Here is a 13,706-nt window from a genome sequence, read left to right on the forward strand (position 1 = left end):
GACACTCATATTTCTTTACATTTACACTCATATTTTTTACATTTACACTTGTATTTCCTCACATTTACACTCGTTTTTATTTAAATTTACACTTGTATCTCCTCACAGTTACACTCGTATTTCTCTTAAATTTACACTTGTATGTCCTCACATTTACACTCGTATTTCTTTAAATTTACACTCATATTTCTTAACATTTACAGTCATATATCTTAACATTTACACTCGTAGTTCTTTACATTTACACTTGTATTTCTTTACATTTACACTCGTTAAAATTATATAAATTTGCACTCATATTTTTTGTGGATATGAGTTGGTGGGAGAGGACGATAATGGTGGTGTTTTTTGGTAGTCGGACTAAAGTTTTACTCGTAAAGGACAAAGTTACAGTTATAAAGGACCAAATTCACACTCAAAGGACTAAAGTTACACTCTAAAACCTTTAAATTGACTAAAAAATCAAATTTATACTCTTAAAATGTTACATTTACACTCGTAAAACTTCACATTTACACTTGTAAAATGTTAAAATTATATAAATTCAAAATTTCCGTCACAAAAAATCAAATTTACACTCTAAAAATGTTACATTTACACTCGTAAAACTTCACATTTACACTTGTAAAATGTTAAAATTATATAAATTCAAAATTTCCGTCACAAAAAATCAAATTTACACTCTTAAAATGTTACATTTACACTCGTAAAACATCACATTTACACTTGTAAAATGTTAAAATTATATAAATTCAAAATTTCCGTCACAAAAAATTAAATTTACACTCTTAAAATGTTACATTTACACTCGTAAAACATCACATTTACACTTGTAAAATGTTAAAATTATATAAATTCAAAATTTCCGTCACAAAAAATCAAATTTACACTCTTAAAATGTTACATTTACACTTGTAAAACATCACATTTACACTTGTAAAATGTTAAAATTATATTTCCGTCACATTTACACTTGTAAAACTCACACAACATTACATTTACACTTCTGAAATCTAAAACTCAAAACTGATTAATTAGGGGCTAGAGAGAGAAAGAAAAATTAATTAGTATGTAGAAATTTGATTAGTGGTAATTTTTTTTGGTAATTTTCAATCTCAACCATCCATCTCAATCCAACCATCCACATTTTTTTCCTTTTCTTTTTAAAGGCCTTTAATCAAATTCATCTCAACCTTCCATTTAGTCCATCCAATGGCCCTTAGAGGGACTTATGGACTCAATGGCCCATGTTGGACTCATTAGATCTTACCTCTCTCTCTCTCTCTCTCTCTCTCTATATATATATATATATATATATATATAGAGAGAGAGAGAGAGAGAGGAAGGATCAAGTGAGTCCACCTCCAACCTTTGAGTCCCTAAGTCCTCATAAGAGCCATTGAAAAGATAGGATGGAGGGTTGAGATTGAAGGAAAAAAGGGAGGGATTAATGCTAAATGGAGGGGATCAATCCTAATTAATCAGTTTCTCTCACTACCACACTAATCAACCCCCTAATTTCACTATATAACCCTTTTTTTCCACCCACTTCTCTCTCCTATCACACAATTATCCTCCCACTCATCTCTCTAAAAACCCCCCAAAACCAAAACAATTCCAAAACCCAAAAATTCAAAAAATCAAAAAAAAAAATTTCCCTCCTCATCCTCACTCACCCACCACCACCCAACCCCAGCCCCGACCTCCATTTGTGCCTCCTCCCCCCTGCCTGTCGTGACCCACAACAACCGCACATCACCACCACCTTTTTCTAATGCCGCCACTCACCAACTAGCAGCACCGCCACCACCATCACCATCAATTCAAAAAAAAAAAAAAACGCAGCCCCTTTTCAGATCCACCACAACCAACTCACTACAACCACCACTGCCTCACGACCACCCCACCACAAATACCTCACGACAACCACCACAACCTCACGACCACCCCACGACAACCACCACTAACTCACCACCACCCCACGACAACCACAACCACAACCACCTCCAGATCCGAGCCCCACGCCTCAAACAGCCCAACCAACTCCCTTCCTTTCACCAACCGACCACCCCTACCCGCCATTCTCGCAAGTCACAACCCGACACCACCATATCTCCACTCTTTTTTGCAGATCTGGGCCGCACTGCTCATGCACCACCACGCCGCACCACCACGCACCACCACGCACCACTCCTTGCCGCCACCTCTCTCTCCTCTCACCCATGTCGGGTTTTTATGCTTTGTTCGTGTCTAGTGTAGTGTGTGCACTCGTTTATCTCTTTCTCTGTTTCTCGTTTTCCTTTTTTTTTTTTTTTTTTTAAAGATTTGAGAGTAGATCTGACAGTAGTTGAGAGTTGTGTAAATAAATGGTGGTGGTTGTTGTGTTTGTTGTTTTTTTTTTTGTTTTTTTTTTTTTTTTTTTTTTTTTTTTTTTTGCAACAATAAAGTGTTATGTTTATTATTATTGTTATTATTATTAGATTTAATGTTATATTTTTGTTAGATGTTTTTTTTCAATCTCTCTTTATTAGATCTAGTGTTGTTGATGTTGTTTTATCATGATTTTTATTCTAGATCTAATAAATATAATTATTATACTCATATTTTTTTACATTTACACTCATATTTCTTTACATTTACACTCATATGTCTTTACAATTACACTCGTATTTCTTTACATTTACACTTATAATTTTTACATTTACACTTGTATTTCCTCACATTTACACTCGTTTTTATTTAAATTTACACTTGTATCTCCTCACATTTACACTCGTATTTCTCTTATATTTACACTTGTATCTCCTCACATTTACACTCGTATTTCTTTAAATTTACACTCATATTTCTTAACATTTACAGTCGTATTTCTTAACATTTACACTCGTATTTCTTTACATTTACACTTGTATTTCTTTACATTTACACTCGTTAATATTATATAAATTTGCACTCATATTTTTTGTGGATATGAGTTGGTGGGGAAGGACGATGATGGTGGCATTTTTTGGTAGTCGGACTAAAGTTTTACTCGTAAAGGACAAAGTTGACACTTATAAAGGACCAAAGTTACACTCAAAGGACCAATTTACTCTTAAAATACTACATTTACACTCTTAAAACATTAAATTTACACTCGTAAAACATCACATTTACACTTGTAAAATGTTAAATTTATGTAAATTTAAAATTTCCGTCACAAAAAATCAAATTTACACCCTTAAAATGTTACATTTACACTCGTAAAACATCACATTTACACTTGTAAAATGTTAAAATTATATAAATTCAAAATTTCCGTCACAAAAAATTAAATTTACACTCTTAAAATGTTACATTTACACTCGTAAAATGTTAAAATTATATAAATTCAAAATTTCCGTCACAAAAAATCAAATTTACACTCTTAAAATGTTTACATTTACACTCGTAAAACATCACATTTACACTTGTAAAATGTTAAAATTATATAAATTCAAAATTTCCGTCACAAAAAATTAAATTTACACTCTTAAAATGTTACATTTACACTCGTAAAACTTCACATTTACACTTGTAAAATGTTAAAATTATATAAATTCAAAATTTCCGTCACAAAAAATCAAATTTACACTCTTAAAATGTTACATTTACACTCGTAAAACATCACATTTACACTTGTAAAATGTTAAAATTATATAAATTCAAAATTTCCGTCACAAAAAATCAAATTTACACTCTTAAAATGTTTACATTTACACTCGTAAAACATCACATTTACACTTGTAAAATGTTAAAATTATATAAATTCAAAATTTCCGTCACAAAAAATTAAATTTACACTCTTAAAATGTTACATTTACACTCGTAAAACTTCACATTTACACTTGTAAAATGTTAAAATTATATAAATTCAAAATTTCCGTCACAAAAAATCAAATTTACACTCTTAAAATGTTACATTTACACTTGTAAAGCATCACATTTACACTTTTAAAATGTTAAAATTATATTTCCGTCACATTTACACTTGTAAAACTCATACAACATTACATTTACACTTCTGAAATCTAAAACTCAAAACTGATTAATTAGGGGCTAGAGAGAGAAAGAAAAATTAATTAGTGTGTAGAAATTTGATTAGTGGTAATTTTTTTTGGTAATTTTCAATCTCAACCATCCATCTCAATCCAACCATCCACATTTTTTTCCTTTTCTTTTTAATGGCCTTTAATCAAATTCATCTCAACCTTCCATTTAGTCCATTCAATGGCCCTTAGAGGGACTTATGGACTCAATGGTCCATGTTGGACTCATTAGATCTTACCTATATATATATATATATATATATATATATATATATATATATATATATATATATATATATATATATATATATATATATATATATATATATATATATATATATATAGAGGTAAGATCTAATGAGTCCCTTACCTCACTTAAGTCCTTAAGTCCTTATAAGGACCCTTAGATGGACAACATCTATGGTGGAGATTATTTACAAAATGTAGGCCAAAAAAAAAAGGGAAAAGCATGGCTATGAGAGAGGACAACAATTCCTGCGAATTGTTCTTACCAATGATTATTTCCTGCGGACAAAAACATATATCCTTTGTACTATGTTTCCACTTCCCACATTCTTCCTTCCTCAACACACTTAATTTCAGTCTTTTTCTTTCTTTCTTCTCTCTAAAACTGGGTTCTTTCATCTCCAAACGAAGATAAAGTTCTCTCTAAATCCTCCAAATCGGCGTAAACATGCAAATAATATATGGCATCAATGGTATTTCTTCATTTTATTAATTGTTTTCAGTCACATTTTCATATTTTTCAGTTGAATAGGAAGGATGAAGGTAAACATTACAGTTTTGCATATTTGCATGTCATTGAATTTGTTCATTCTTGTTTTGATTATTTGTTCTTTGGGTTTGAAATGAACATTGTTAGAGTTAAATCTTCCTGCTGGGTTTACATTAATTTGGTTTTAAATTTGCATGAACGCATCCTGACAACATTTACATGAACATTTTAGTTGTAGTTTTACATTTACACTTTTTATTGTTATCTTTTTTATGTGAGTTAGCATTCTGACAACATTTACACTTTTATTGACATTTACACTTTTAAAGCGTCACATTTACACTGCATTATTGCTCACGTTTACACTTTTCCTGTACTTTTAAATTTACACTTTTTTATTGTTATAGTCAACTTTGCATTTTAATTGTTATATTTTTTATGTGAGTTAGCATTCTGACAACATTTACACTTTTATTGACATTTACACTTTTAAAGCCTCACATTTACACTGCATTATTGCTCACGTTTACACTTTCCCTGTACTTTTAAATTTACACTTTTTTATTGTTATAGTCAACTTTGCATTTTAATTGGTATATTTTTTATGTGAGTTAGCATTCTGACAACATTTGCACTTTTATTGACATTTACACTTTTAAAGCGTGACATTTACACTGCATTATTGCTCACGCTTACACTTTCCCTGTACTTTTAAATTTACACTTTTTTATTGTTATAGACAACATTACTGCTCACGTTTACACTTTTCCTGTACTGTACACAGGCACACTTTACATCATAATACATTTTCACTTGAATCCCCTATAACTTAACAATTACACTTCTAATTACTTAGCATTTACACTTTACAATTCATAACATTTGCATTTTTATTGTTATATTTATGTTGACATTTCCACTTTTGTTGACATTTACACTTTTAAAGCATAACATTTACACTGCATTGCTGCTCACGTTTACACTTTTACACTTTTGATGACATTTACACTTTAGGACAATCACATTTACTCTTTTTGCTATAGTTTTACATTTACACTTTTTCGTTAATATTATAGTTTTAATTTGTGTTGGCATTCTGAAAACATTTACACTTTTGGTGTACTTTACACTTATAAAGAATCACATTTACACTGCATTTCTTTTGACATTTACACATGACATTACAAAGACATTTACACTTTGTTTCTCGACATTTACACTTACACTTTTGGATGTTTACTTTTACTATAGTTTTGACATTTACACTTTTCTTCGACATTTACACATGACATTACAGCACATTTACACTTTGTTTCTACTGACATTTACACTTACACATTTGGATGTTTACTTTTACTATAGTTTTGACATTTACACTTTTGATGACATTTACACTTTCAGAACAGCACATTTTCACTTTGTTTCTACTGACATTTACACTTACACTTTTGGATGTTTATTTTTACTATAGTTCTGACATTTACACTTTTGATGACATTTACACTTTTACAACAGAAAATTTACACTTCATATCTGAGAACATTTACATTTACACTTACACTCTGTGCACATTTACAGACTTGGTAAAACAGAATGGGGTTCAACCTGCAAGAGAGTGTGTAAGGAGGTGGAGAAGAGGTTTACACCGTACATCGGCCAGGAGTTTGGGGGTGTTGATGATGCAGTGACTTTTATAAAGATATACGCCATTGCTTGTGGGTTTGATGTACGTAGGTACACAACAAAAAAATGGCGTGGCGGTGAGATCAAGTCAAAGCTCGTTGTCTGCAATAGAGAAGGTTTCGCTCACAAGAAGCCCAGAAAAGATCAGGATGGCGGACTGGATGGGGAGAATTCAAAGAGGATATTCAGGGTCACTAGAGTTGGGTGTAAAGCGAGGATACGACTATATATGAAGAATGGTGTTTTAGTAATTGACCGGTTCCACGAGGGTCACAATCACGAGCTTATCTCACTTCAGGACAGACAGTTCCAGAAATTGTCGCGTAACATAACAGATTATCACAAGATGATAATCGTGTCAAACTCAAGGGTTTGTAATACATAATCAGTCTCTATACTAAATAAATAATTCCATTCATGTTATTTTTATCGACGTATCATTAATGATTAATTGGCGGTGAAGATAGGAGCAACAAAAACATACGAGAATCTGCAAAGAACAAGTGAATGGATACGAAAACATTGGAGCAAGCTTAAATGATTTTAAGAACTTCCATAGGGATGTTAAATGTTTCATTCACGAACGGGATGGTCAGTTGTTTGTTGACCATTTCAAGGAAATGACTGAAACAAGAATAGGTTTCTACTTTGACTATGACCTTGACGATGATGGCAGCCTACGTAGGGCCATATGGGCGGACGGTACCGCCCGAGATAATTACAAACTTTTTGGTGATGCGGTGTCATTCGACCCAACTTACTCCACCAATAAGTATTCTATGGTATTCACACCATTCACAGTGTTGACCACCATAAACGATCGTGACGTTCTGTGGGGCTCTAATTGCAAGGGAAGATTATGAGTCGTTTAATTGGGTTTTCAGCCGGTTTTTAATAGCAATGGGAGGTAAGGAACCCGAGTACATAATTACAGATCAGGACCCAGGTATTATCAAATCTGTCCCTCTTGTTTTCAAGACAGCGCGCCATCGCTTCTGTATGTGGCATATAATGAACAAAATGCCAAATAAGTTTGGCGTATCGAGAAGCGACTATAATGACTTCATCTGTAAAATTGATGACATTATATGGGACGATGAGCTTGAGAGCGGCGAGGAATTTGATGGTCTCGGGAGCAAATAGTTCAAGATCATGGTGTTGGCGTAAATGATTGGTTTGCAGATACATATGCTATAAGGGGACAGTGGGTGATGGCGCATTGCAGAGACTTGAGGATGGCGTCGATTATGAGGACAACTCAAAGATCAGAGAGCGAAAATAGCTTTTTCAAGAGGTTTGAACACAAGTCAGGAACATTGGTTGAGTTTTGGATGCGTTTTGAGAGCGCTATGGACCAACAAAGACATACACAAAAGCAGCTTGACAACATGGATAAGCACTCGTCATAGCAGCGTCAACACATCTGGCATTAGAGATTCATGCTGCAAAGGTGTACACATATTCAGCTTTCAACACATTCAAACAAGAAGCCTTCTTCTCAATTGATACATGTAGAACGGGAGGTTTTCGAGAGAGGCGAAATAGAGATAACTATTGTCAAAGATTCAACTTAAAGAAGAATTTTGAAGTTGTGTACAGTACAGGTAGTTTACACTTCCTATGACATTTACACTTTCTGTTTTTACCTCTTTTAAATTCCTATAACTTAACATTTACACTTCCTATAACTTAACATTTACACTTCTAATAACTTAACATTTACACTTCCCATTAGTTTACATTTACACTTCCTATTAGTTTGCATATACACTTCTATTAACTTAACATTTACACTTTACAATTGATGACATTTACACTTTACATCATATGACATTTACACATGTAAATCCCCTATAACTTAACATTTACACTTCTGATACCTTAACATTTACACTTCCTATTAGATTACATTTACACTTCTAATTACTTAGCATTTACACTTTACAATTCATGACATTTACACTTTAGTTCATTACATTTACACTTCTAATACCTTAACATTTACACTTCCTATTAGATTACATTTACACTTCTAATTACTTAGCATTTACACTTTACAATTCATGACATTTACACTTTAGATCATTACATTTACACTTCTAATGACTTCACATTTACACTTTACAATTCAATACATTTACACTTTACATAAGTCTCACTGTTTTTAACGTTCACACTTACATGATAGCTTTATCTGATGACGAAGGTACACGTAGAGCAAGCTGCAGTTGTACGATGTTTGAAAGAACCGGAATCCTATGCCGCCATATAATATGGATTTTTTCAGCAAGTGGGATAAAGACTATACCAGAAGATTATGTTCTGAATAGATGGATGAAAGAGTATCTCCGATTAAGGATTTTCACATCTAATGGTGAAGGAACAGAAAACATGCAAGTCATCGATGAAAAACAAATTGCAATGTCAATAATGTGGTCAGAAGTTCATGAAGCTGTAGGGCTCCTTCGAGACAAAGGAATAGCTGATGTTGTGACTTTTCCACTGTAATTAGATCATTTAGACAGTCCCTCTCACCATTAGAGGAAGTGTTGAATAAAAATCAACAAATGGAGAAATTTCTGAATTGTACGGCATGTGAGGTAGTCACGATATTGCCACCAAAGAATTCGAAAAACAAGGGGACCGGAAAAAGATTGCTGTCAGACAAAACAAAAGCAATGGTGTTGGCTAGGAAACCCAAACGTAAGTGTAAGAATTGCAAGAGAATGGCAAATCACGACAAGAGAAACTGCCCTAACCCCTTCTCAGCACACACACCATTGTGCGAAGGGTCGTCTGAACCAGAAGAGGATGAAGGAGAGGAGGAGGAAGAGCTGGAGTCAGGAGAAGAATAGACGTCAGATCAGTGACAAGTGTTGCTTTATATATTTTGAGTGTGTAACTTAAAACTTTGATGTGCTATAACTGGAGCGGGCGATAAGGAATTGGTCTCATGGCAGCGTAACTTTGAAATGCAGTTGGTGTAACTTTTAGTAACACCAACATTAGAGTTACACTGGCATAAGACCAAAATCTCTCTGTTTTATTAGATAGCCAAACATTGTGTTACTTGAACTTATTTTGGATTACTTATGTTATTTCAAGTAACAGTTACACTTATTTTCAAATAACTGGTGTTAACATTTACACTTCCCATGTCAGCACATTTACACTTCCAGTAACTTCACATTTACACATACTATATCCTCACATTTACACTTCCAATTTACTCAGTGTTAACATTTACACTTCCCATGTCAGCACATTTACACTTCCAGTAACTTCACATTTACACATACTATATCCTCACATTTATACTTCTCCTATATTCAAATTTACACTTCCTATTTGTTGTTAGTTACACTTTTTTTGTTCACATTTACACTTGGGCTGTCACCACATTTACACTTCCCATGTCACCACATTTACACTGCATTCAATTTAAATTCAGTGTGTTTATATTCAAACTTTCAGTATGTTAAAGTTGACACTGACAGTGTTAACATTTACACTTTAAGTGTGTTAACATTTACACTTAAAGTGTAAATGTGACTAAATTACAAGTGTGATAATGATTACACTTGCAATTTAGTCACATTTACACTTTGAATAAACTATGACTATAAATGCCAACAATTACACTTCATTTGTAAAAAGCTTCATTAGTGTAATTTACAATTACACTTCATTCTTGTAAAGCTTACACTTGCAAAACATTATTTACTAAGTTCAAGAGTGCCAAAAAAAATACATTTTAAAAAAAAAAATGTCCACAAATTGTTCACTTTTTCGACAACACAGCCTTAATTTTGCGCTTCTTTTGTAACTTGGCCCATAAATCTTCTTTTCCAGCGATAAACCCATTCAACTTTGCTTCAAAAATGTCTCTGTTGACATTTATGTCAGCTAGAACAAGCGTCGCCACCAACTCGACTACCAAGTACCGTCGATTCCTCTTCCTCTCCAAGTCCGGATGCTCAAAAGGTAGACCTCGTACATCAAAGATATACATCATCTGAGAAAACCCCGATTCTGTTATGTTAGGAAGGGTGTTTGGCGCCCGAACGGGATTTGCCGATGCTCAAAGCTAGTAATCTCATATCCCCCGTCCGTTCGACGTCCAAATAATCGCTAACGGTGATGCCACTTGGCGAGTAACATTGCACATCTCGATCGATCCGTTGGCATGATGTTGGTAGTCAAGGAGATCCACGTTTGTTGTCCAAAATTTATACACACGCATGCAAAGTGACCACCAATGTTGACAGGTACGAAGATAAACTCGGCATTCAGGTTGAAAGTTTTATCACAGTCCTGGATGAAGGTATCCCAAATGTGATACAGCCGATCAGTGATGTCATTAGACCTCGTGAGCACGCTTCACGTATATCCATAATTTGCATGATACATTCTGTTCAGGGAGTGAGTGAGACTTCATAATAAAAGAAAGAACTAATGTATAACTTTGAGGCTTTGTGCGCTGGGAGGAGGGGGGGACGGTGTACCATATGACGTATCCCAAAGAAGGCCATCCTAGGAAGTAAGTGTTCAGCAGACTCCAAATGGTTCAGCAAAACAGCCCACGACTCAATGACAACAGGCGACATTACAACCTCAGGAAGCATGGTCATGATGTCGGACCGGCGCAGCGTCGCATGCCTACTGTACCAAGAGATTGATTCACTGCAATAAAACACACGTATAATAGTAAGAAATTGAGAAGTAGTTACAAATTAAATATCGTAACGAATTGGCCCTGTTATAAGAGACAGGCAGGAACTAACGAATTTTCAAAGTTGTAGTCGTCTAACAGGCAATAGTCCACCGCATGCTTTCGACGTGATCGAATACCCCTGACCAGACTTTGATTGTTCCGTAAGAAGGTCGAGACAACAAGAGTTTGCGTACCAGCAGCCCCACAGTCAATTGAGCAACCCAAGCCATCCCCCCCGCCCCGGGGACGGCTCCGTACGGCTGACAACGGTTGGCTACCCGACGACTGCGCTGACGCTTGAACAACAGCGGGGCTGCTTTCCGCCTGTATGGCTACAGGATTGACCACAGGGCTTCCTTCTACGCGTTTAGGGGGTGGGACTGCAACACGAGGTCGTTTACTGTACGTAATCTCTTCCTCATCGTCCAGACTCCGCTTCTGTGCAACATTGGAGACCAGGTTTTCCAGCGGGTTCAGACCTTGACCATACTTATCTCTGAATTGGGTTATCCTTGAGCGAACGCTCTCCCTCACTTTGTTATGGTCACTCAGGATAAGAATCGACACCACTTCAGCCCGGACGAGGTTCAGAACGTCCATCTCACCTAAGGCGCAGTCAAATAGCTTCCCATTGAAAAGCAGCATGTGTATCATCATGTACACCCCGCAATCAAACGCAGAATAACCCGTGCCTTGCCATTTAAATTCGACATTCACAAATTTGAACCCAGCAACCTTTGATCCTCTGACAAACCCTTTAGACTCCAGATACGCACCCATTAAATCACACTGTAAAAGGAATTAAAAAAAAAGTCAATTGAAAAACAGTGTTTACAATTCCAGAATACATCAACACTGAAGAACAAATTACGGAATGCTATTTATAATTATTACCGCAATGCGGGAAATTCCAAAATATGGAAGCTTCTCAAAATCATCGTCGTATCGACGGTTGTCCAAATACTCTATCTGCTCGGAAACGAAGTTTATGCATGCACAATTTTGTAATGATCATTATTGCGATAAGATCGGGATGAAGACCTGTCGGGTGTGACAACAAAGACATAAAAGATACACTCAGTAAAAAATTCAGATTTACTTTTTCAATAATTCGTCACATTTACAGTCCCTGTGTCATGACATTTACACTTTCCATATATTCACATTTACACTACATATGTCATGACATTTACACTTCGTATTTAGTCACCTTTACACTACCCGTCTCATAGCTTTTACACTTCACTATATCTCACATTTACACTTCCAAAGTGCTGACATTTACACTTTCCATATTCACATTTACACTACATATGTCATGACATTTACACTTCGTATTTAGTCACCTTTACACTACCCGTCTCATAGCTTTTACACTTCACTATATCTCACATTTACACTTCCAAAGTCTCGACATTTACACTTTCCATATTCACATTTACACTTTAAATGCGATCACATTTACACTTCCTGTTTAGTCACCTTTACACTCCCTATGTCATCACATTTACACTTTCTATATGTTCACATTTCCACAATACATACATCATGGCATTTACAGTTCACTGTGTCTCACGTTTACACTTCATATGTCATGACATTTACACTTTACATATTTTCACATTTACACTTTATGTGTGCTGACATTTACACTTTCTATTTAGTCACCTTTACACTCGCTATGTCAATATATTTACACTTTCTATATAATCACATTTACACTATACATCATAACATTTACACTTCACTACGTATCACATTTACACTTCATGTTCCATGACATTTACACTTTCTTCTTAATCACATCCAGGCATTTACACTTTCTGTGAAAATCACATATACACTTTCGGTGTGATGACATTTACACTTCACAATAGGTCACATTTACACTTACCATATCAGATCCAAGTTGAAATGGAGACAAACAGGATTGAATCCAAGCATCCCACCCAGCCCAGATTTCGTCCTTTTTGTCAAGAACAATGCCTTTCTTCTTGGCTTTCCAAATTTCCGGTCTGGGGCTCTGTTCAAACAAACGGCAGCGCTATTAAATTTAGACACTTACTAATCAATTAAATTGGAACTATAAAAATTGCATTGAGTGAGGATAGGGCAAGTACAGTGTGACTAAGCCCGAAGAAACAACGAGAGGATGCAACTGGTGCAGTTTGGTCGTACATCATCTTATTGATTAGTAGGCACCAACAATCGATTACAGAATTCATAACTTCCTGTCCAGGTTCAAGGGTTAACATGTCTTCCCGTGACACGAAGAAAAAGTCTGAAAAAACTGCCAATTCTTCCCTACAAAAAAAGTTTGATTTATATAAGGCAAACATGGTTACGACAACATATAAGTATTAATATGTTTAACATAGAAATTAATCGACTCACCCTTTCAACCAAGCTTCTGATTTGTTAAATACGTAGTCCAGGACGTATTTCCTTTCCTTAAAAACACCCCTAAATAATTTCTTATTCATTTTGCGGGTTTACGAGAACAAAG

The 13,706-nt window shown here is 34.8% G+C and overlaps 1 protein-coding gene across 1 annotated transcript; it reads right to left on the reverse strand.

The window, feature by feature from the left end:
• Positions 1–10,267: 10,267 nt before the first annotated feature.
• Positions 10,268–12,191, reverse strand: LOC141617442 (uncharacterized). The gene is made up of 5 exons (XM_074434639.1): positions 12,095–12,191; positions 11,271–11,989; positions 10,951–11,169; positions 10,726–10,864; positions 10,268–10,501 (listed from the first exon to the last, which is right to left on the reverse strand). The coding sequence occupies exons 2-5, from the start codon at positions 11,978–11,980 to the stop codon at positions 10,268–10,270; spliced, it is 1,302 nt and encodes a 433-aa protein (XP_074290740.1). The 5' UTR covers positions 11,981–11,989; positions 12,095–12,191.
• Positions 12,192–13,706: the final 1,515 nt, after the last annotated feature.

The sequence above is a fragment of the Silene latifolia genome, chromosome X (genome assembly GCF_048544455.1).
Source record: "Silene latifolia isolate original U9 population chromosome X, ASM4854445v1, whole genome shotgun sequence".
NCBI lineage: Eukaryota > Viridiplantae > Streptophyta > Magnoliopsida > Caryophyllales > Caryophyllaceae > Silene > Silene latifolia.

Bases quoted from the DNA above. Each gene is read 5' to 3' on its own strand.
- LOC141617442 (XM_074434639.1), bottom strand. From the start codon at position 11,980: ATGGGTGCGTATCTGGAGTCTAAAGGGTTTGTCAGAGGATCAAAGGTT. The intron at 10,865-10,950 runs GTTATACATTAG...ATATACGTGAAG, and splicing joins CCAGCGCACAAAGCCTCAAA to CGTGCTCACGAGGTCTAATG. The intron at 10,502-10,725 runs GTGTGTATAAAT...GGGTTTTCTCAG, and splicing joins TTGGTGGTCACTTTGCATGC to ATGATGTATATCTTTGATGT.